This window comes from Kwoniella dendrophila, chromosome 4, assembly GCF_036810415.1.
Source record: "Kwoniella dendrophila CBS 6074 chromosome 4, complete sequence".
NCBI classification, from domain to species: domain Eukaryota; kingdom Fungi; phylum Basidiomycota; class Tremellomycetes; order Tremellales; family Cryptococcaceae; genus Kwoniella; species Kwoniella dendrophila.
The window spans coordinates 409,373-431,972 of NC_089479.1; the positions used below are offsets into that span (position 1 = coordinate 409,373).

General features: G+C 37.3%; 8 protein-coding genes across 8 annotated transcripts; 4 read left to right on the plus strand and 4 right to left on the minus strand.

Moving 5' to 3' along the window:
• Nucleotides 1-371: 371 nt before the first annotated feature.
• On the plus strand, nt 372-1,581 carry L201_003289 (uncharacterized protein; the record flags this gene model as incomplete). Its single annotated transcript, XM_066219044.1, has 3 exons — nt 372-415; nt 500-555; nt 626-1,581. The coding sequence occupies 3 exons, from the start codon at nt 372-374 to the stop codon at nt 1,579-1,581; spliced, it is 1,056 nt and encodes a 351-aa protein (XP_066075141.1).
• Nucleotides 1,582-1,803: 222 nt separating this feature from the next.
• L201_003290 (uncharacterized protein) lies at nt 1,804-3,198 on the minus strand (the record flags this gene model as incomplete). Its single annotated transcript, XM_066219045.1, has 7 exons — nt 1,804-1,863; nt 1,983-2,114; nt 2,272-2,345; nt 2,434-2,531; nt 2,657-2,951; nt 3,040-3,066; nt 3,159-3,198. 7 exons carry the CDS (start codon nt 3,196-3,198, stop codon nt 1,804-1,806), a joined length of 726 nt encoding a protein of 241 aa, XP_066075142.1.
• A 1,620-nt stretch (nt 3,199-4,818) lies between these two features.
• On the plus strand, nt 4,819-6,949 carry L201_003291 (uncharacterized protein; the record flags this gene model as incomplete). Its single annotated transcript, XM_066219046.1, has 8 exons — nt 4,819-4,909; nt 4,995-5,169; nt 5,263-5,362; nt 5,423-5,622; nt 5,683-5,913; nt 5,969-6,088; nt 6,140-6,227; nt 6,284-6,949. 8 exons carry the CDS (start codon nt 4,819-4,821, stop codon nt 6,947-6,949), a joined length of 1,671 nt encoding a protein of 556 aa, XP_066075143.1.
• Nucleotides 6,950-7,560: 611 nt separating this feature from the next.
• L201_003292 (uncharacterized protein) lies at nt 7,561-9,057 on the minus strand (the record flags this gene model as incomplete). The annotated part of the gene is made up of 7 exons (XM_066219047.1): nt 7,561-7,696; nt 7,799-7,884; nt 7,964-8,094; nt 8,215-8,236; nt 8,325-8,423; nt 8,537-8,815; nt 8,899-9,057. 7 exons carry the CDS (start codon nt 9,055-9,057, stop codon nt 7,561-7,563), a joined length of 912 nt encoding a protein of 303 aa, XP_066075144.1.
• An 833-nt stretch (nt 9,058-9,890) lies between these two features.
• L201_003293 (uncharacterized protein) lies at nt 9,891-11,432 on the minus strand (the record flags this gene model as incomplete). Its single annotated transcript, XM_066219048.1, has 7 exons — nt 9,891-10,026; nt 10,113-10,198; nt 10,267-10,406; nt 10,517-10,538; nt 10,659-10,742; nt 10,851-11,123; nt 11,286-11,432. The coding sequence occupies 7 exons, from the start codon at nt 11,430-11,432 to the stop codon at nt 9,891-9,893; spliced, it is 888 nt and encodes a 295-aa protein (XP_066075145.1).
• Nucleotides 11,433-12,419: 987 nt separating this feature from the next.
• Nucleotides 12,420-14,278, minus strand: L201_003294 (uncharacterized protein; the record flags this gene model as incomplete). Its single annotated transcript, XM_066219049.1, has 15 exons — nt 12,420-12,513; nt 12,596-12,618; nt 12,710-12,743; nt 12,815-12,844; nt 12,899-12,911; nt 12,974-12,994; nt 13,072-13,098; nt 13,163-13,185; nt 13,252-13,283; nt 13,393-13,493; nt 13,734-13,770; nt 13,847-13,966; nt 14,037-14,055; nt 14,127-14,154; nt 14,233-14,278. The coding sequence occupies 15 exons, from the start codon at nt 14,276-14,278 to the stop codon at nt 12,420-12,422; spliced, it is 648 nt and encodes a 215-aa protein (XP_066075146.1).
• A 2,038-nt stretch (nt 14,279-16,316) lies between these two features.
• Nucleotides 16,317-19,252, plus strand: L201_003295 (uncharacterized protein; the record flags this gene model as incomplete). Its single annotated transcript, XM_066219050.1, has 11 exons — nt 16,317-16,466; nt 16,538-16,671; nt 16,775-17,077; nt 17,166-17,290; nt 17,366-17,520; nt 17,589-17,705; nt 17,779-17,926; nt 18,011-18,321; nt 18,406-18,871; nt 18,967-19,087; nt 19,177-19,252. 11 exons carry the CDS (start codon nt 16,317-16,319, stop codon nt 19,250-19,252), a joined length of 2,106 nt encoding a protein of 701 aa, XP_066075147.1.
• Nucleotides 19,253-20,508: 1,256 nt separating this feature from the next.
• Nucleotides 20,509-22,550, plus strand: L201_003296 (uncharacterized protein; the record flags this gene model as incomplete). The annotated part of the gene is made up of 10 exons (XM_066219051.1): nt 20,509-20,598; nt 20,695-20,837; nt 20,918-20,945; nt 21,021-21,161; nt 21,249-21,322; nt 21,397-21,539; nt 21,623-21,713; nt 21,790-21,854; nt 21,943-22,280; nt 22,377-22,550. 10 exons carry the CDS (start codon nt 20,509-20,511, stop codon nt 22,548-22,550), a joined length of 1,287 nt encoding a protein of 428 aa, XP_066075148.1.
• Between the last annotated feature and the right edge of the window lie 50 nt (nt 22,551-22,600).

The following is a 22,600-nucleotide window of genomic DNA, read 5'->3' on the forward strand; positions in this document are numbered from 1 at the left end:
AACTCCACACATCCACTCAACACATCATCCTTACCCTCGTACCTTTGACACCTCTATAACTTGGAATGACTCATCTATATACACAAGCATGATATCAATTAACGTCATGATGATCAATTACTTAATGTGACGTGATATGAGTCATAATCTTATAGTTTCGGATGTAAACATGAGGAGTTGAAAGTTGTGAAACGATGAATTCTTCCAGCTCGCAAGGTATATAAAGTCTCTTTTACTGAATGCGAAACTGTCTTGAATTTATTCATACAACTCTAAACGATATTAATTATCACATATCAAGCTCATATACAACTTTAACAAACTTATCAACGAAACTCACAGATATACATAGAAGTATATACATAAACAAAATGACTACACATAACAACGCCACACATAAGGCTACTCATGACGAGTAAGTTGATCTTCATTTTACATATTCTCCTCCAGCCCAGTCCAAATGTTAAGATGTACATACTAATATCATTTATGATTTCAGAACCGCTGCTAAACCATCTGTTGGTCAAAAAATCGGTGGTACCGTTCAAGAACTCGGTAAGCTGATTATCTTCACTTTGGGATTGAGAAATTTAACCCATACTAATTTTGTGTTTTCTTCTTATAGTCGGTAAAGCTACCAACAACCCAGGAAAAGTAGCTGAAGGAGAAGCTAAGAAACATGGTTTAGCTGGACCACCAGGGGGACCACAAGGTTACAATGAAGAATTGAAACATGGTAACAATCCTGGTGGACCAACTGGTGAACATTCTATAAATCCAACTCATTCTTCTACTCACAACAACACCACAAGCACAGGTCACCACAATTCTACTTCAACTACTGGTGCTGCTGTAGGTGGATTAGAACACGAAAAACATAAACATGATCACAACAACCATAACAACACTACAACTGGTCTCGGTAACACCACTTCTCACTCTCACACCGGTACAGGTACACACTCTACTGGTCTCAACAACTCCACTTCTCATACCGGTACAACAGGTCACCATCAAATTGGTAATCAAACACCTTTCCCACCTGGCCAAGGTGAGCCTGGTTTAGGTGGTCACCCACAACAACACCACAACAATGGTATTACTGGATCTCACCATGACGGATTGACTGGATCACACAACACTTCAACTACTGGTGGTTTAACAGGATCTCACCATAACACCACAGGTCACTCAGGATTAGGTTCACACGGCACTCACGGTAATCACGGTACTTCGTCAGCAACAAGACCAGGTGAAGAATTTGGTATTGGTGGTGTACATGCTCCAACAGGACATCAACAAGGTTTACCTTTAGGTGAAAGTAGAATTGGTGGTGGAGGACCTGAAGGTCTTAGTGGTACTGGTTCTCACGTTGGTGGTGTTCATGGTACTACTCAAGGTGGCTTACATGGTCAAGGTATCTCAGGTACTCATGGTCAAGATGTCAACTCAGTTGTAGGTCATCATGGTGTAGACTCAGGTATCTCTGGTGGTGTCAACCAAAATGGTGTATCATCAGAGATTCAACCTCCTTTCGGTGGTAGTTCAACTACCGGTCAAACTGGTGAAAGAAGATACTAAATACAATTTGTACAATAGAGCTTGTAAATCTAGATAAACAAACATATGTAGCTATAGCAATATCAAATTGAATGCAATGGAGTCTATCGAATATATGCGTATTTCATACCTACTTTACAACAGAGTTTTTGTTAGCAGTACAAACCTTCGACTTGGAGATTCCTTCTAATTATCAATGATCAATTAAGCAATCGTAAATCCTAGATTCATCTCTGATGTGCATTAAGGATTTAATCTTTCTATACCTGTTTTAGCTATACATTCTTGTACCATTAAGCGTATCTAAAGGTAAATAATCCGATGATCAGTTATCAACTCTCTGCTCGTCTACCATTTATTAATTGCTACTCTTGATATTTTATTGATGATATAATAGGCCCATTCCCGTTAAGTTCACTTACATCTATTACACCTGTCTCTACAGCTTTTACATTCAGCAAAGGTTCATGTTTTTCTGGACAATCATCTAAATCCTGTGAAGAAGGTGGTTGTAACGTATCATTTGCTAAAGCCGGTATCCAGGGTGGAACGATCTGTTCACGTCATCATGATACAGGTCTGTAAGCATCGATATAACAACAACGTAGAAGTTGGCTTTAGTTGAAGCGAAGTAATCAGGGATACAAAGGGAAGGTAGAGAGTGGCTCGTTCAAATCGGACATAGCAAGAATCGAAATGATATGGACTCACACCGTCCTCATTAGTATTTGATGAAGGTTCTAAAGAATCATTCGTTTCTATTATAACAGCGAAAGTAGTTTCACCTGATGAATAAAGTAAAAACCATGACACTAGTCAGCAACCTAATAATTTGAGCTGATTATTGTACAGCACATAAACACCATCATGTACCTTTATTATCTAGTAGTTGACCATCCAGTGCATTAAGCTTTATCAAAAAGCCTCTTAACATGAGTCCTAATTCATCGGCATTTGGCGCTCCTATCAAGCTACGATAAAACGATATAATGGATAAGTTAGCTTTTCGAGATGTTTCTGGTCAAACAAGATATTGATATGTTTTCTGAATTTTAGGTTTGATGTTGATTATGAAGATCATCGGAAATTCACATACCCAACTTCAGTCCCTCTACCATCTCTTAATTTATCCAATTCACCTAAATAACCTAAATCAAAAATCATTCTTTCTCTAGGTAATCCATCTTCAACTCCTTTTATGACTACTGTTATTCTCTTTAATTTCCCATTATATATTTCAGGTGATAAAGAAGATATAACATTTGTTATATATGAACGAACTTGTGGATGTCTAGATTGATATATCGGTACTTGATGTGCACGTCTTCTCGTAAATGTTGATGCTGGATATACTGATCTGAGATATAAAATTGTATGTAATGATATTTCTACTATCAGGTAGATGCGATCAGTCGTAGACTCATAAGTTCTCGTCTATACATAGACAATACATTATGGAATGGATAGATCTCAGCTTACAGAATGATATTACAGCATCTGCTATTTCTGCAAGAATGATTATCATCAATTTCGATAATCTAGTATTATGCCCAGACCTTCACAAAACGTCCCTACCAATAGAACGCTCTGAAGCTCACCTTTATAGCTCAACCCCGGCTGCTGAGGAACGGTCGTCATTGCCCAAGTCCAGAGTTAATCCGTGATATATATATCAGCTAATTAGAATGTACAATCGGTCATACAATGAAAGAAAGATTATCACTTGTAAACAATTTAATATTTAACCGTAAACAAAAAAGTCGCAATATTACGTCAATCGCCAAAAGACTAAGGGGAACGGCCGGTTTTGCTTTGTTTGATGAGCAGTTGGCAAAAAGATTTGACGAGACTGGGATTCGAACCCAGGCCCCGAAGGACTGCCGAGGATGATTAGCTTTAGGGGAAATCTTCTCCTTAAGACAGCATGTTAGACCGCTCCATCATCTCGCCAACGCGAAAGCCTGTTTTTTGGTGCATATATATATATTTGGGCGTTGCTCAAGGAACAAGGGAGAACTCGGTGAACAGACGTGCAGAGTAATCGAGATTCCCTGAGATAAGCTTCAAACAGATCTGAAACAAAGAAAAAGGTTGACTCCTATCTTTTGGATTTTTGAGTCGTCTTTCGCTCTTTAATTCGACGTGAGTTTCATAACCGGTACTCCACATTTTTTACATGCATTCAAGATGAGATAGTCATTTCTTCTGATACTTTGACACCTTGGCATGCAGAGGGTTATCATCGTCGGAATTGTCTTCTACATCATCTTGTAATATCGAATAAAATGATGATGATTTATGGAAAAGACCGGCACAACCGGTGTTTAGCTGTTTTATCTACAACTACTATCGGAACAAGTCGGAAAATGTTCAGGAACGATTTTAGCTATATTTTCGAATTTCAAGATAAGATTCGAAATTATCTTTTGATATCGCATGAAGCCGATTGCGTAGTAGTCGTGAGTAGAATCTGGGGAAGAAAAGTTTAAAGATTATTATTTGTTTAAGAGCTTATAGTGGGGCAAAGTTTGATCTATCATGAGAATTATCGAGTCATTGCTGATCGATGAAGGTATTGGGGAGGAATTTGATGGAAAAGTATGGCAAACCCGGTCAAGAGCATCTATCATAGTCACATCAGCTGATGTTATTGACGACGACATGAGAAACACACACAACGATCTTCGAATGAATAATGTATTTCATTCTCTTTGTTATCCTTCTGACAAAAGTCCTCTTTTAAGTTATCTGCTGTTAAATCCGTTGAGCCGGTGTTCACTTTTATTTCTCTAATCAATCTCGGGTGCTCTTTGTTTGAACCCCATCCTTCTCCTTGCGCACGTATCGCGTGACGAGTTTAACTTTCTTTTTTTTACCCCACATTCCCAAAATCTAGAAAATCACAATTAAAAAAACATTTTCGAATTTTCAAAGACCACCTTCCTTCTACTACTACACCGAAGTAAACCTACCTATCTCCTATAGCCAATCCCATTTGCCTTCTTATATCTTAATTCTCCATTATAAGGTATATATATCTACTCAGCTCATCATATCATGAGCCCCTCTTTTCCTTCTTCTTCTTCTTCTATAATATTATTATCTAATAAATTATTTTCATATAGATCTGTATCTGTATCTCGTTCTTTATCTACTGTATCTACTTCATCATCATCATCATCATCACATATAAATAAACGTAATTTCTCTTCATCGTTATCATCATCAATAAATAGACCTAAAATACATTCAAACAAAATGGCCGCTACACTTACTCAAGCTATCTCATCTTTTACCAATGGTATCCTTGATCCTTCCACTTCCGCTAACGGTAACAGACCAAAGCCAAGTAAGCTATCGTCTTTACTCATCGCTCCTTCTATTCATGAGCATAACTAATCTGAATCTGAGCTGACTGTGACACTATCCTCTAGTCCACCGATCATCGTCCCCTCATCCTCTCGTCAGCTCGGAACAGAACCTCCTCAGACTCAAAGCTCATTTACAAAACCTTCCAACTGATTTACTCAAACATGTTCACCTTTCAAAAATCAGAAGAGAAGATCCTGATTTATATTTCTCTGCTATAAGAGATGATTTAACCGGACTGTAAGTGCTATTGCCTTTCCACTCTCACATGCTTCACCATGATCTCATTCTCTTCCTGAAGAATAAAATGCTGATCTCCTCCCCTTTATTAAGTGCTCCTATCGTTTACACACCTACTGTAGGTGAAGCATGTCAAAAATACTCTCATATATATCAAGGCCCAGAAGGTCTTTACCTTTCTATCGACGACAAGGTAAGCGATCATATCCTTTACATTAGCAAGCCCGTGCTGATATATCTGTTGTTTGTACAGGACCGAATCACTGAAATCCTTGCTGAATACGCTGCCAACCTTTCCACAACCCCTCAAATCCTTGTCGTCACTGACGGTTCAAGAATTCTCGGTCTTGGTGATCTCGGTATCGGTGGTATGGGTATTTCAGTTGGTAAATTAAACCTTTACGTCGCTGGTGGAGGTGTAAATCCCCACGGTACCTTACCTGTTGTTCTTGAGTAAATTACCTTAGACCTCTTTATGAGGAAACTTCAAATGGCTAATTAATTCATCTATAGTATGGGTACAAACACCGAGTCAATTCGAAACGATCCTTTATATATTGGTCTTAGACGACCAAGAGCTTCCCTTGAAGAAGCTACCGAGTTCATGGATGCTTTCATGGCTGCCGCTTCAAAAGCATTCCCTAAAGCTGTTATTCAACATGAAGATTTCTACTCTGAAGCCGCTTTTGCTTTCTTAGAGAAATACAAAAACCAATATAGAATGTTCAATGATGATATTGAAGGGTATGTTTAGCTTATCACCACTCATCTGATACAAAGCTGAAATTTTCTCGCTCAGTACTGGTTCCGTCATTCTTGGTGGTTTCATGGCCGCTGCCAAACAAGCATCAGCTGCTTCAGGAAAAGCCTTAAAAGACCACAAAGTCGTATTCTTAGGTGGTGGTTCCGCAGCTGTTGGGTGAGCCTATTCCATGTTTTTGATACGACCAGAAGCTAACAAGGTTTACAGTGTTGCCAAAGAAATGATGAACTTCTTCAAAATGCAAGGTTTAACTGAAGACGAAGCTAGAGAACGATTCTGGTTGATCGACACAAAGGTGAGTCAACTGTTCAGCGATTGTCGGAGAACGTATGGCTGATAGCTTTCATTTAGGGTTTGATCACCTCAACTCGACCTGATGTCGTTGCTGGAAAACTCGCTTCCCACAAGAAATACTTTATCCGAAACGATACCGAAGGTAAAGAGTACCCATCTCTTGCCGATGTCGTCGAATACGTTAAACCTACCGCCCTTGTGGGTCTTTCAACCACATTCGGTGCTTTCGAAGAGAACGTTGTTCGAAGAATGGCCGAATTAAACCAAGCTCCAATCATCTTCCCATTATCCAATCCAACCTCTAAATGTGAATTATCGTTCGGTGATGCTTTAGAATGGACCGATGGAAAGGTCTTATTCGCTTCCGGTTCACCTTACGCACCAATCACCAGAGATGGTAAATTACGAGAACCAGGACAAGGTAACAATTTCTTAGTTTTCCCAGGTATTGGTTTCGGTGCTTTACAAGCTGGTGCTACCAAAGTATCTGAAGGTATGATTACAGCATCTGCCATTGCTTTGTCTGAAGCTTTGAATGAAGAAGAAAAGAAAGCCGGTTTACTTTACCCTAGATTAGATAGAATTAGAGAAGTCAGTGCTAAAGTCGCTGCTGGTGTCGTAAAGAAAGCTCAAGAAGAAGGTTTAGCTACCAACACAAAATTAGAGGGTTTAGACGAAGAAGCCCTTGTTAAAGAAATGACCGCTGCTCAATGGAATGCTTAAGCATACACCACATTTTAATTAAAGAATGATCAAAACCTTTTCATGTTCTCCCTCCACATCCTGTCTTCTCTGCCTTAATATTTTGGGTCTTGCCTCCACAAAAATATCAAATCAAAAAGTTGATTTCTGCACTTTGCCTTCTGTCCTCATTTGTTGTTCATAGGACATATATATTATCCTTCATACTCCACCATAATTCCTTCACTTATTTTCCGGTACAATTAGATACGCTTTGCCTTCAATAAATATTGTATATACAGTAACAAAATTATGCATCAACGAAATGATAAATATTTATCGAACTTGTTTCAATTAGCAGAGCATTCATCAAAGGTTGCATAATACCTTGACTCTGTTTGATATGATAATCATATTGGAACTACTTTCGAAGTCAGTAAATGCAAGTAACCAATATTATCAACCATTGACTGCAGATTGAAAAGCAATAAATTCATGAAATAATCAAACTGTCCATAATCTTTGTACCAAACACCCAGAATGTAACGATAGTTTCAAATAAATGACAAAACAGGAATGCAAGAATAAAAGGTATAATACGAAATTGATTTTACGGTAGAAGTTAACTGAGAAATCGACTACATAGGAGAGATTTATTGGATATTTAACAAAAATGTCGTTGATATACATTCGTTATCAATTAAATCGAAACCATCTTGACATTTTGAAATTGAGCATTGTCCAGATACACATGTAGCAGCACCTAAACTAACACCTTTCTGATTACAGCTATTATGAAACGAAACGAAACGAAACCAACATTAGTATGATTTGGAATGGCACAAGGATGTAAACAATAAAATGGTAGAAAAGAAACGAAGTAAGACTTACGGTTGACCAATAGATATAGAAGCATTATTATATGAACCATAAACACATCCTCCGCATGAATCAATATCATTTTGAGTATCAACGCACTATATCAAAATGAAACGATTTTCAGTCAAACGATAAATAAATAGTGCATGAGGTAGCCAAAAATAATGATTGACTTACCTCCCAAGCGTTTGATTGTTCTAAACCTGGCACTAAACAAGCTGTTAAACCACCTGGACATAACTCCTTTGTATTTCTTTTTTTACTAGCCTGTTCATGTGCATTTCGTTTAGCCAATTGGGAAGCTTTAGCTACAATAGTCAAAAAGAGTAGAATTGAAAAATTTGTATATGTCAGCGGTCGATACAGCCGGATACTTGGTTTCAGAATTATGGAAGAAAATGGATGTCAACATGAAAATTCAGATTTACCATAGGCAGGATGGTTGAATACCTACAGTACATTGGATATTCAGAATTTTGTCAGTCAATTTTACATATGAAATTTTGGAGGAAGATTCTTGCTGAAATATATAACTCACATAATATTGACTTCCACCACAAGTTGTAGAAGAAGTACCGATTTTCATAGGATTATTAGAACAACTACAATACCAAGAATAACTTCCACCTCCTGATGGCTATCATCCATAAAAAGTAGAAGAAATTAAGAGATAACAAAAAAAAAAAAAAAAAAGTTTTATTTTTAAGTTTTATTTAACTTTGACTTAAAATTGCAATAAAATTGACTCACTTGAGCTAAAGAGATAGCATATGATCTATCTCTACAAGAATATAAACATTGTTTTGGACCAGTTACACTGAAACTACCGAATTCAGAAGTGAATTCATAGAAAGGATAACAAGTTGTTGAATCATATGTAGTTGAAACTACATTAACTTCATATTGACCTGATGTTGTACATGTACCAGATTGTCCAGTTTGTAAATCTGCAGGTGAAGGATCTAAATTTGAACATGTACATAATGAATCTGATGAATAATAACTATATATATATCCTGAACAAGATGTCTATATATATATATCATTATATGAATTATTCAGTTAGTAAGCTTCGGATACAGCTGCTTTTTTGAATCACACCATAAACTCACTGTACATGCAGATGTTGACAAGGAGAAACCTTTGAATGTAGCGGAAGATGTATCTGCAGGTTGATATGTTGTACATCCAACAAATAGATTATCAGCTGATACGGATAAGAAAGTGCTTGAAGCTAATAAGAAGGTTATGATAATGTTGGATCGAAACATTGTATGGGTTTGTCTCCTACTGGTATTATGGATGCAGGATGAGGGGTGATCTGTAAGGACAGTAATTGAAGAAAGCTGGTTCTTCAAAACAGCGACTTGAGTTGGGATCAATTTTCGTTACGATGAGAACGGGGTGAGTGTTGAACGGTACAATTAACAAAGTACTACATCATCTACACTTATATTTATTTCCATCTCGAATATCATTGACAATAGATTGTTAGTACAGTGTAGTCTTAGTGTAAACTTTTCGCAAACACGGACCATGTTTACATACTGTACAATTTCGCTTCCCATGCTGAACTTTCGTAATTCCTATCGAGTAAACGTGAACAATTTAATCCCAGATGAATGGTCTTGTTTGATCAACAAGTTGATCAACGTGAGTGCAACCTGACGCCAAATTCCTTGTTTGGTTACAAACCATTCTGCGTTTCCCAACTGGCGAACTTAACTCTTGAGTGACAATTTTAGTACCTTGAACAGGACAGATAAGATATATCAACTGCGGAAAATCAATATCCCGAGTGAAATTACGGAATTTTCAATCAACAAGTTTCCCTAAAGTGCGATTTATTTGTTTACCTGAAAATCTTGGCTTGGCAGTGTACTAGTACAGTTGATTGGAATATATTCTGGTAAGTAACCGTAAATCTGAATACAATTATGCTCTATGTAGGAGATTACTACGTCAAAGACTGTACGTCCAAACATCGAAAATAGAGGTCAAGCAAGATAGAACAAGTGTACTGTATCATGGTTTCGGTATACCAATTTATTATAACAGAACTCTATTAAAGATTCCACGGAATTCCAAGTATAAATCATCATATCTACACTAGCTTTATTCCTCGTACCTGTTTTACACATTGATTATCAACTAATTGGTATCCATATTGACACTTGTTTGTTTGACATTGTCCTGCTACACATGTAGCTGCACCTAAGCTCACACCAGGCTTCAAGCAGCTTACAAATCGAGTTCGAAATCAGTATACTACACCACAATCGAGATATATCCTGGAACCGATTAGGGATGGGGAGACGGTACTCACTTTTCACCTACAGAAGTGGTAGTATTCAAATATGAACCACTAATACATCCACCACATGATTCAAGATCGTTATTAGAATCAATACACTGTTATTCAGTTTGATAATTTAGCAGGTCTCCTTACAAATTGACACAAGGTGATGGTTCTCACTTACTTCCCATGCTCCATACTCCTCTAGACCAGGTATCAAGCAAGCCTCTAATCCGCTGGGACAGAATTGATTCCTTCTAGCTTTATTTCTCTTTATTAGGGCTTGTTCCTTTGCTTTTCTCCTGGCAAGTCCGGATACAGCAGCTGCAGATTGAAAAGCAGAATTACAAAAATAGTAAATATAAGCGAACTTCAATAATACAGACGGTAAAGTAGCTAAATATGGGATCAACGGACTCGAAAAGAATACTTACCCTGTGCTGGGTGATTGAATACCTATTCAAATCAAGATTGATTAAGTGGTCAATACAAAATCCCTTGCAGTATACGAAAAAGGAGCGGTCGATGCAAAAGGAGGAGAAGAGGACAGTATTATGGCAACGAAATATAACTTACATAATAAGTTACTGGACCACAAAACTCAACCGTTGTACCTCTTACATTATCTGCGCAACCGCAACTAAACCCAGGATTTGGGTACTGCTCCAATCCAACACCAAATAGTCAGTTACGTTTCAACTTTTTCAAAAAGATATCGATCATCATACACAAAGGAGGATTCAGCAGTGGTCCTCGTGTGTTACTCACATTGGAAATGAAGATGGCTTTTTTATTGAATTTACATTGGTTTAAACAATCAGGTGCACTTGGTATATTAGTGAAACCTGAACCGTCATTGATAAAATCAGATTTCTGATAACAAGTGGTTGAATCAAATGTTGTCTTTACTATATGTACTGAATAATGAGGACAATTGTCTATCGGTCTAGCTGGTTGTCTATCCCATGTTGGCGTAACATTTGAGCATGTACATATGGAATTTGGATGTCGAAGCGCATAAATGAAACCTTCACATCTACGCTGCGATAGGGTCCCAGTTCATCCATCAGCACACAATACACATCTATATCAGTGCTACTGTGTAGTACAGTCTTATAATCGATGCCTTATTGCTGTATAGATTGTAAAAGGACAATTTACAAGTGTTCACTTATGGGGAGAACTGGGGGGACTTTAACTTACAGTACATTCAAGATGAGTTGGAGTAGTTCCCTTCACTACTCCAGCCGGTTGATATGTGTAACAACCAATAGGCAAATCATTGGCTGATACTACGTGGAAGATATTTAGCGTAAAAAGGATGGTGAGTGTGGATAAAATACGTAACATCTTGTTTCCAAGTTACTGTACGATTATTGTGATTTAATGAGTTTAGAATAGAAGAATAGAAAAGAATGATTGAAAGGACATGCAACAAAGTGCATCAAGGCTTAAATATGTTTATATGTACGTTTGCTACATTTTACCACAAGCTACAATCTTGTCCAAAAAAAAACTGACTCGACATTGACGGAACTGTATAGAGATCCAATAACTTACTATATAGGTGATCCATACCAAATTACATCGACGCTTTGTTCCTTTACAGCTTATTTATGAATGTTGATCAATTCAGCAGTGTATCACCTACTCAACAGCGATCAAAGCAAACTCACTTCATTATATGGAGCTCAGTAGAAACGGAACCGAACAAGACATATCGACTTGATCCTAGCATTTGATGATACCAATATCAAATCTCATGTTCTGACGCTTCAGGATCAGTCAATATCTTGTTGCACTGACCTTCAATTTAAGTCTTACGGGATCTTTCCGTTAAAATGATGGTCCCTTAATACACTTACATTTCTGTGAATAGATGCTGATGGCCCTCGGATATCATTTTAAATCCCATTGTCCACCTATGATCTGAACTACATACATGGTACATGCAACATGTGATATGTCCGATCTTAGCATGATGGCGCCTATAACTACTGCTCAAGCTCGAAATAACGATCTGAAAAGACAATGAAGGGCTATTATCGTAGATCAGATTAGTACGAGTCAGGCTGAATGAATTCCTGCAAAATCAATCATTCCAACGCACTTCAAACGGTAGAGGTGTCGATTGTACCGGTAAACAGGTTGTGTGACATTGCTAGCATCGAGCTTTCGTTCAGAAGGGTATCATATGCAGTTTTATAAAGATACTCTATGCACAACAACAAGTTTTATGTACGTATATTAGTATGTGGTCACCTACAAAACCTGACCATCCTTGAAACCTGCCATCACCGCAATCTTCCAAATGCCATCAATCTTGATAGACTTATACTAACAATTACCCATTCGAAGTAAGAGTAGATTGGGTGCATGGAAATTATATTTCTTCTTCAAACGCTCCACACTTTCTTGATCGTTGTGAATACTATAAATCACAAGAATATCAGTTTCTCACCTCGGAGATCTGCCCATCATCGAAAGAGGATCAGCTACGGGAGATAGCTTACCCATCATAATATGTAGCACCGAGCTATCGTTGACGACAGGGACATATTCTATATTAGCAAAAGATATGTCGACATAAAAGTTGTTTCCAAATCAGTCCATTATTGATGACTTACGAGTGCATCTGATTTACGATAACCTTCCATCAAACTATTTGAGAATAGTCAGTCAGTATTCCTCAATTGTGCATTCATGCAGGAACTGACTCCTGCTATACTCACTCGAAGAAACCCATCCGTCGCTTTTCAAAGCTATATATAATCGTAAGCTGTTATAATCTATGAAACTTTATCTGCTAGACATACTATTGCTGTTCCACTAATAAGGATTTCATGCTCGTCAGCAGTGTAATGAATACTAATGCAATATGGTCCACTTACTGATTCTTACCGCTCGAGGGTCTATGAAGATAAACAATATACTCCATTAGCCGACTTGGTTTTACTGAAAGAAGAAGACGACGAATAGCTGAACTCACGCATTTCTCCTAATTCATCAACATACACTGCCCGCGACAATTTAGCTTTTCCTTCTTCAGTGTTGTATTGTTTGAGGGAGTTGGGACTTACATGGAGATGCGAAAAAATCATATCTGAGATGATTACATATGTAAGTTAACAGCAATTGCATCTTATCATTACTTGTTTAATTGACTTACATCGCAAATAAGACATCTTCGCACGTTATACCCTAAATAACAATTTCCAATCAGCCGGTGTGTCATATGTCTTGTAGTATGATGTTTACATTCGACACGATTCACGACGAAGCGTGTCCAGATAGAGAAGTGTGTACTTACCATACGATTCCTAACCCTTATCGACCAACCAGTCTCTACATGACCTATGTTCAGTTCTTCCACAATTGGTGATGTTGCAGGTTGACCTCTTTCTTTGATCCCTATCAGAGAGAAGTTGATATTAGTAAGGTGGAAGCTATACATTGTAAGTGTGCTGAACGTTTCTGACGACTCACATTCCTATATCGACATCAAAGGTACAGTTGGGTACTTTTAGCTCGAAGTCGAAATATATATGTTTTCCTGCACTTACAGTTTCAGTATCTACGATGAGAATGGTATTTAGCTTCTGACTTTATTGACCTTTGTTCGAGCGGAAAAGAAAAAGTCGTTTCACTTACCATCGTAATCTACCCAAATAGCAGCAAACATCGGATGCTAAACGTCCATAACCATAGATCAGTCAACACCCATCATCTTCTCCATCATCTAACATTCATATACAGCTACCCACCTCAATCACATTCCAAGCCAAGTATTTTGAATATGGTTTAGGATCCCAAGTTCTGAGTTGAAGTAAAGGATGTATTTTGAGAGGTGTGTTCAATTGTGCAGCTTGAAGATATGACAGTACCTAGTCGATATAACCGCATCAATTTCCATTGTAATATCGACGGCTGAGGAGGTATGCAATGATAACTCACTGGTCCATAACCTGGTCGACTATTGTTTTATCGTGATTTGCCTGTTCAGCAGAAGAGTTTCGTGAATATGGAAGGAATAAAAACGCTTACGATGGTTTAAATGGACCGATGGTTATAGCTTTATATTATAGGAACAGTGGATTAGTATTTACAACTTCGGTATAAGTTGTAAGAATTAAATCGAAAACAAACTTACCAGAATCACGAGGATTGCCCACTGGATCTATACCTATACCTGACATTCTGAGGATCTATCCAGGTTTCGAAGGTGATGGACAGTGTTGTCGATGACACTAGTATATTTGTAGTTCGAAATGAAATACTCTGTTGATTAGTTTTTTTTACCAATTTCTGTAATAGCTGAAATTGATGATAACAACGAATTATTGGTGCGAACAGGAGTTTAACAGATCAGTATAGTAGAAGTTGCGAACAAGTTATGCCAAGATTGGTAAAAGCAAGAAAAGAGGTTAAAGATAGTAATATGTTGTTTAGACGAAAATGAGTTAAGTGATTGCCTCCTTCGAGACAAGGATGGTTTGTTTATCCTTTTCTACTCAAGTGGTTGGAGGGTGGAGGAAGGTAGATAATCAATCAACTTCAATTTTTGTGTTATTGTTTGTTGTTGTTGCTCCACACGACAAAGGGGTTTGAGCGTTGTCCTTTCCTTTTATAAAGGTTGAATTCTTCCTTTTGTTAACCGATTCCGGAATGATCAATGAACATTCAATCCAAACATATCAAGAAACTTCTAGTAAACAGTTATCTTAAGGTTCTGCTGTTCGATGCAACCTTAGATTGATAATACATAATTTTGAAGGACAGCATAGTGAGCTGTATCTTATGCTGCTAGTCGAACGATTGAAAGATACCTTATCGCGTTACGGAGCAAGTGAGGACGTGCGTTGTGTGGATGATGAATGTGTATTATCAGCTCTTATTTCTAAATAGCTCACCAACATATGATTCATCCTGATCAACGTCTTGTCTACTCTATCTGCATCATCTTTATTATCGGATCACATCTCTACCATTATCTGAGCGAGATTCCCTAATGTTTTACAAGATTGTTATGTTGATGCTGATGACCCATAAACACGACCTTCCTTTGAACTTAGCATCCTCCCTTCTTCTTCCCTAAAAGCATCAATCAACTAAGATAACGCAATCTCAAAATATTTCAATAAATCTCATCTTTATTTGAGATATCGTGATGAAAACAGAAGCATCTATTATTCAAGTACCCTCTTTCCAGAAGTCCAAACGATATTGTGTCAAGGCCTACTCAAGATATATAAGCTTATAGAAGAAATCGTAACAATTCGGGGAGGGTTTAAGAATGTGTTGTAGAACAACAACAACAACAACAACATAAGTAGTTAGCGGTGACTTTAACGATCCCCACATAACTTCACTCGTCGGCTACTTGATTACATTACATACATTACGTTAATAATTCGTTTGAACTGCTAAATTTCAAGTCATAGAAGGTGAGTACTGTAGTAAGATTTGTCAGCCTGTTATCACCGTACCTTTAGCTTAACTTCTCGTACAGTGAGAAGTGGGTTCATGTATATGTGGAGGTCCATTCCAATACTGATTTTCCAGTCTTTTAACTTTTCAGGGTTCTGTAAAAAGTTGAAAATCAAAAGTCCTATAGACATAAACCGTAGCTTACCGGAATTATCGCTTCATAACATAGCTTAAGCACGCAAGATATTATATGATTATGATATTTTTTTCCGACGTCACTTTTACTTAAACTCGATATTCGTTCAATTCTACTCGACAAATCAACATCAGATCTACCGTCTACAGTCATCACACACATTCCTCACAAGACTTCACAAGCATCAAAACGATAGTAGAGATTAGACCAACGTTGATAACCCTCATTCATTTTTAGACATCACGGAAAGGTGGTCAAAGGCCGATCTTGATTCCTTTCACGAAGATCATCTTGAACTTTTTTGCATTCTTTTCGGTAAGTTTGAGGGTCTTTCACTAGCTCACGTACCGGCGGTTTGTTATGACCATACTATCCTTTGGGTGATATCAGCATGTCCTCTGGAGCGTCACATTGCATCTCTGCTACATATGCTACGAATATATGCTTACACGATCCAATGTTAATAGGAAGGTTCAACTTGACAACGAAAGAAAAACCAATCCCCGCTCATCTCCGAAGACCTCTTCAAGCAATCTCGCAACCACATTTCGCTTTCACAGTCGACAAATAATTCAATAACTATAACACAATAACAGGTAGACTGAGTCAATATGGGTTTATTAGCTCTTGGTACACCATTAGATTGGGATGAAACTAAACCATTAGCAGAACATATTAGGTATCATGGGATAAGTCAGTTTTTGAAAACTTGGGATAGATGGAAGGATAATACTGGTAAAGGTCTATTGTGGGGTGATGAGGTGAGTCTCCTTCATCCGATAGCTTGGGCAAGGAGAAGCTGAGTCGAACTTTGATTTCTATTTGTTGTTAGATAGAATACATGGTGGCTTCCTTTCATGATGAAGAGAAGAAAGTTTTATTGAGTTTAAGACAAACTGAAATTTTAACAAAATTGCAAAGTGTTACTCTTGATCCAGCATTAGATAAATACAAACCTGCAGGATGGTAAGTTTTTAATCTATATTCATTACTGTCTGTCATCTTCTTCCAGCGAATACTTGATGGATAGTGCAAGAACTGATTATATATTCTTGAACCTCCTTCTTAGTAATGCTATACCAACATTTCATCCTGAATACGGAAGATACATGTTAGAATCTACACCAGGATTTCCATTCTCAGGTACACCTTCATCATTAGTTTCAGTTGAAGCAGATATGAGATTTAGAAGACAAATTATTAGATCACATTTGAAAAAACATGAATTACCTATAACGATAACTGCTTGGCCAAGATTAGGTGTATCAAATGCAATCTTTACAGATCCAGAAACTTATCCAGATCCCGAATCATCTTCTTCAAAATCTAATTATGTTGGTCAATTATTGACTAATCCACATGCTAGATTCCCGTAAGTCCGTAACTTTTCATTCAATCAAGAATAACCCTTTTCCGTTTAGGAATTCTCACTGATAATAGTGATAATGGAGAAAATACAGTACATTAACGGCCAATATCAGACAAAGAAGAGGAAGTAAAGTTGATATAAGAGTACCTTTATTCATCGATGAGAATACAACTATCCCAGAAGGCATGAACGCATCTATATCGAACGGACATGCTAGTAAGTTTATGTTTTCACTCGATTTGTTTTCTGCCTTCCACAACGTAATTTACTCACATTACCCCACTTTTATAGCTCCAGCAAAACCAGAACCTGGAACACCTTATATACACATGGATGCGATGGCTTTTGGAATGGGTTGTTGTTGTTTACAAATCACTTTCCAAGCTTGGAATGTGGATGAAGCTAGGAAAGTTTATGATGCTTTAGTACCGATAGCTCCTATTATGGTAAGCCTTAATATCCCCATTTAACGATGAATCATAGCTTATCCGATTTGGTCTGAACTCTGTCGTAGCTCGCCTTAACCGCTGCAAGTCCAGCATTTAGAGGTCAACTGGCAGATGTAGATGCAAGATGGAATGTTATTGCTGCAAGTGTGGATGACAGAACAGAAGAAGAAAGAGGTTTAAAAGTGAGTAAAGATACCTGTACCTGCGAATTTTGTGATATAAGGGAATCTATCTGACAAAGAGATACAATGTCAGCCACTGAAAAATGATAAATACCGAATACCCAAATCACGATATGATTCCGTTTCGCTTTATCTGTCAAATGACGAGAGGAATAAACCTGAATACCATGATGTGGAAGCACCTATAAACGCGGATGTAAGGAAACGATTACTTGATCATGGTAAGTATGGTATTCGCTTAACATTAAAACGAAAACATACTACTCATAATTAGGATACTTGCTGACAAGCGACTCAACAAACAGGCTTGGACGATAAATTAGCATCACATATAGCGCATTTATTCATTAGAGACCCATTAGTACAGTTCTCCGAAACAATTGATCAGGATGACGAATTATCGATGGATCACTTTGAAAATATACAATCTACAAATTGGCAAACTATCAGATTTAAACCACCACCGGTCAATTCACCTATTGGCTGGAGAGTCGAATTTAGATCAATGGAAGTTCAATTAACAGATTTCGAAAATGCTGCTTTTAGTATTTTCATCGTTTTGCTTACTAGAGCTATCATAAGTTTCGACTTGAACTTCTATATGCCTATATCGAAGGTGAGTCGTCAAATTTGGATTAACCTTTGTTTGTTGCTGTACTTGATATGGCTTACTGACCTATTTTTCGCGGCATTTTTACAGGTTGACAAAAATATGCAAAGAGCTCAAGAAAGATCAGCATCAACCTCACAATCATTCTTTTTCAGAAAACATGTTTTCCCTCAAGATAAACCATTATCTCGATTCGATCTAAATTCTAGACCTGTTTCACCACCTAATAATCCTTCTTCACGATCATCATCTACACCTGTATCACCAATAAATTCTACTTTCCCCAATGGATTTGCTGCTGCATCATCATCATCATCAAATCAACACCAAAGGGAAAATAGTAGTAGATCATCTTCAAGTTGCTCAACACCAATTGAACCTGAAAATATTGATGAATCACCTGAAATGTCAATTGATGAAATTATAAATGGTGATGGTGAAAACTTCCCTGGTTTAATGGGTTTAGTGAATGCTTATTTGAATTCCTTAAATGTTGATGTTTGTACAAAATGTGATTTGAGGAGGTATTTAGACTTAATCAAATATAGAGCTAAAGGTGAGTTATCGTTACATTGAATTAAATGAAACAGTACTTATAGGCATCATCATGTGGGGATCTGAGCTGAATATACTTGTTCTCTTGATATATAGGACAACTTGTCACTCCAGCAGTATGGATAAGACGATTCATAACATCCCATCCAGCTTATAAGCGAGATTCAGTAGTATCTGATGAAATCAATTATGATTTGATAAGAGCAATGGATGAAATGTAAGTTCTTTCTCTTCTCGCCTTGTGACATACAGGTCTTTCGCGCACGCAGGTATCTTTCGAGCTGATCACTCCCTTCTGTCCTATAGTGAAAGAGGTGTAAGACCAGCGCCTGAATTATTAGGTAAAGATTATGTAGGTTCAGGTCCAACAGGTTGTTTATAGGTTTCCTTTTCCTTTTCATATGGGATCTTGGAGAATGTGTCTGGTAATTGTATGATAACAATGTGGGAAGTTTCCAATGTTATACAATGGAGGATAATTACTGCAGATAGACCTTAAATACATAAATCATATAGAAGATTCTGTTAATATTTTGTTTCCGTATTTTCAAAAATCTGATTTTTAATTTGTATTTACTGTATATCCCATCCCACATCCCATCATATGAAATTCAATGAAGATACAGTACTTTTACATGTCATCAACATCACTTAGTATCTCCTAAATTTCCTCATTAACATCTCATTCCGGGTTCCGCTTGTTCCGGTAAACTGCTGCATCTTATTTTAGCAGACGCCAGAAGCACAACGTTAACCCAGAGGAGTATCAAAGCGCGTTTGTTTCATGTTGACCGTTTCCTTTCCCGTAATGTATACCTTGGAATTGACATACAGCCTTAACATCCTTCAACGGTTCAAAAGACAATCAGCCTTGAAATGGATCTATCTAATCTGACCACGATACAACAATAAATCACACACGGATATACAATCAGACACACAGGCGGTTGTCGTTGATTATGATTGTATAACTCAAACATGTCCATGTCCTTCCCTTTTCATTAGTCATACACACACACAATCTCAACTGGTACCAAACAAAATGCAGAGAGTCCAAAAGAGCGGTAAGGTATTCATCGAGGCAAACAAAGTTTTAATACATATCCCGTGGTCTCATGTTTGTATTGTCCTCCTGATCATACAGACATATAGGCTTTAGCGTTACAATTTAGAGTCAATACCACTAAATTAGCTAATGGAAAGGAAGGATTGGAATACGCATACACACTCATCTCAAGGAATCGGCTTGAACGGATGGAAATGATCATCGACTGAAAGACATAATGTTCCCAAATATAGTAAGCGTAAACCTAGATTACCTTTGGATCCAAAATCGTTATCATCGCATCACATCACGATCAATCAGGTATATTCTAACATATATATATTTATATATATAAAAACCCTTTGACAATGATACCTTTATCCTTCCCCGTCAGATGTTATCAATTACCCTAAATGAAGGAATCAAAGCATCGATAAAATCCTGTATTGAGTGGTTTTAGACATTTGTCAAGGAATCGTAATAAAATTTCCTGTGAATAATCGAATATGATTGTGTGATAATATCATTCAAGTTCAACCCGATACTTTAGCCGTCATACATCCAACGTAAAGATCCAAGATTTAGTACTCAAAATGGCAAATATATCACCAAGCATTCTAGCTGTAGAGAATTTGACACCTCAACTATGGGATTTAGTCCATGCTAAAGCTGAAGACACTATTGTGAGTGATTAGTTGTTCCTTCTACAATATCTACCTGTAATTTTGGTGCGCCATGCATGAAAGTTCTTCTATACTAATGAATGAACCATAATTCAGTGGTATGCTTTTATAGGCACACTACTTCAAGCTATGTTGGTTACTTCCGTATTAGGATTAACCATAAAGTATTTCACGTATTTTACAAATCGTGATTCACCTTATGTGTTATGGGGTATAGGAATTGGTACAACCATACAGGTGTAAGCTGATTGATTATTCCATACTTCTTCACATAGTAAATAATGTCTATGTGATACTGATCAGTTATCATCAATTTCAGGGGAGAGTTGATGTTAACGTGTGCGGAAGTGAGTATATATCACTGATGTTCACTAACTATTCACATCGTTGAAGGCCGACTTTGAATGCTTTTGTCACTTCAGGATTATCGATTAATACACTGTGGACCGGATAAGTTTCAAGATATGTTCAAATTCTTAGTAATATCAGGAATGATCAGAAATATGACTGCAGCGATGTTCAATATTGCTGCTGGAAGTTATTATACATGGAGAATATGGATGGTAAGTAACTATCCACAAACTTCCCCTTACTATATATGCAGGACGTCATTTAACACTTATGTCTTTTTACGACACTCTTCCTTCTAGATGTGCGGCAGGAAAATGTATATGATCCCTCCTTTCGCTATGGGTGGTATGGCTCAAATGATGATGACAGTGATGTGAGTCAAGCTAGTATTAATGAGCTCAAGACTTGTGACAGGATGGTAATAAGTCTGAATTGCCTCAACGATAGAGCTGTAGTTCATGGATGTAAATTACCAGAAATTACAGTAGATACAATAAATGAAATACCTGAATTGATGCCTAAAATAATGAAGTTTTTCAAAATATGGGGAGCTATCACATTAGTTGTAGATGGTGCATTATGTATAGTCAGTAAGTCATCTCAGTTCATATCTGTTTCATAGGATGATACATCTAAAACTTAGTGCTTACATACACTTCCGAATAACTTCTAGTGACTGTACTGTTATTCAAAACCCAGGATAGTCTGTTTGCAAAAGAGGATAAGATATTCAGAAAGTTAATTTCACTTGTATACGAAACTATGTAAGTGGATAGTCTCTCTCACTATGTATAAGTCTTCTATTATCGATCATAACTGAATAGATTATACGGATTACAGGTTGCCTCCAGTTATTTGTCTACTTATACTTGAAGCTGCTAGTGGTAGTAAAGGAACTCCTTTGAGTGAGTCTTGGCTCTCTATCTTCAATATCTCTAAAGGATATCTTACAGAAAAAGATAAGCTAATAAGACAGCCCATTCTTGTATATAGCTGATATGAGAAGAATCATTACATGTATATTACCAGTACTATACTATCACTCAGCATTGCATACATTATGCGGTAGACAAGATCTAAGAGATTTACTAGATGATAAATTAGCTTCTAGTGGTATACACGTTATTTCGTCCGGTAGTGGAAAAGGAAGTTCAGGTCAAAATGGAAGAGTTTATGCTGCTCATCCACCCGGGTTAAGATCAATCAACAATGCTGAAGAAGGTATTGCCGGTGAAGGAATAGAATTGCAAGAATCACCTAAGAAAGGGTTTTCAAAACCACACAAAAAATCGCGGTCGCATCAGGCTATTCCTCAAATGCCCACAGTCACGGTGAGTCACTAACTGGTCCCATGGCTCTGCAGTGAAATATCGATAAACAGATAATACAGAAAATAATACTGATTAACCTTGTTCCATTATATACAGGTTGAAAGAAGTACAATTATCTCCCTCTCGGACGACTATGATATATCTTCTGAAGTATTGACAAGACCACCAAGAGGACAAGTTAATCTGAACTCGTATGCAATTGGAGAAGGGGAATCAGATGACGAAAAAAGCGTAATAACTAATAGATCTGCACCGGTATATCATATATAATTTGCAAGTTGTCAAGAACGAAAGAAAGGAAAAGTCGAGATTATATGGAC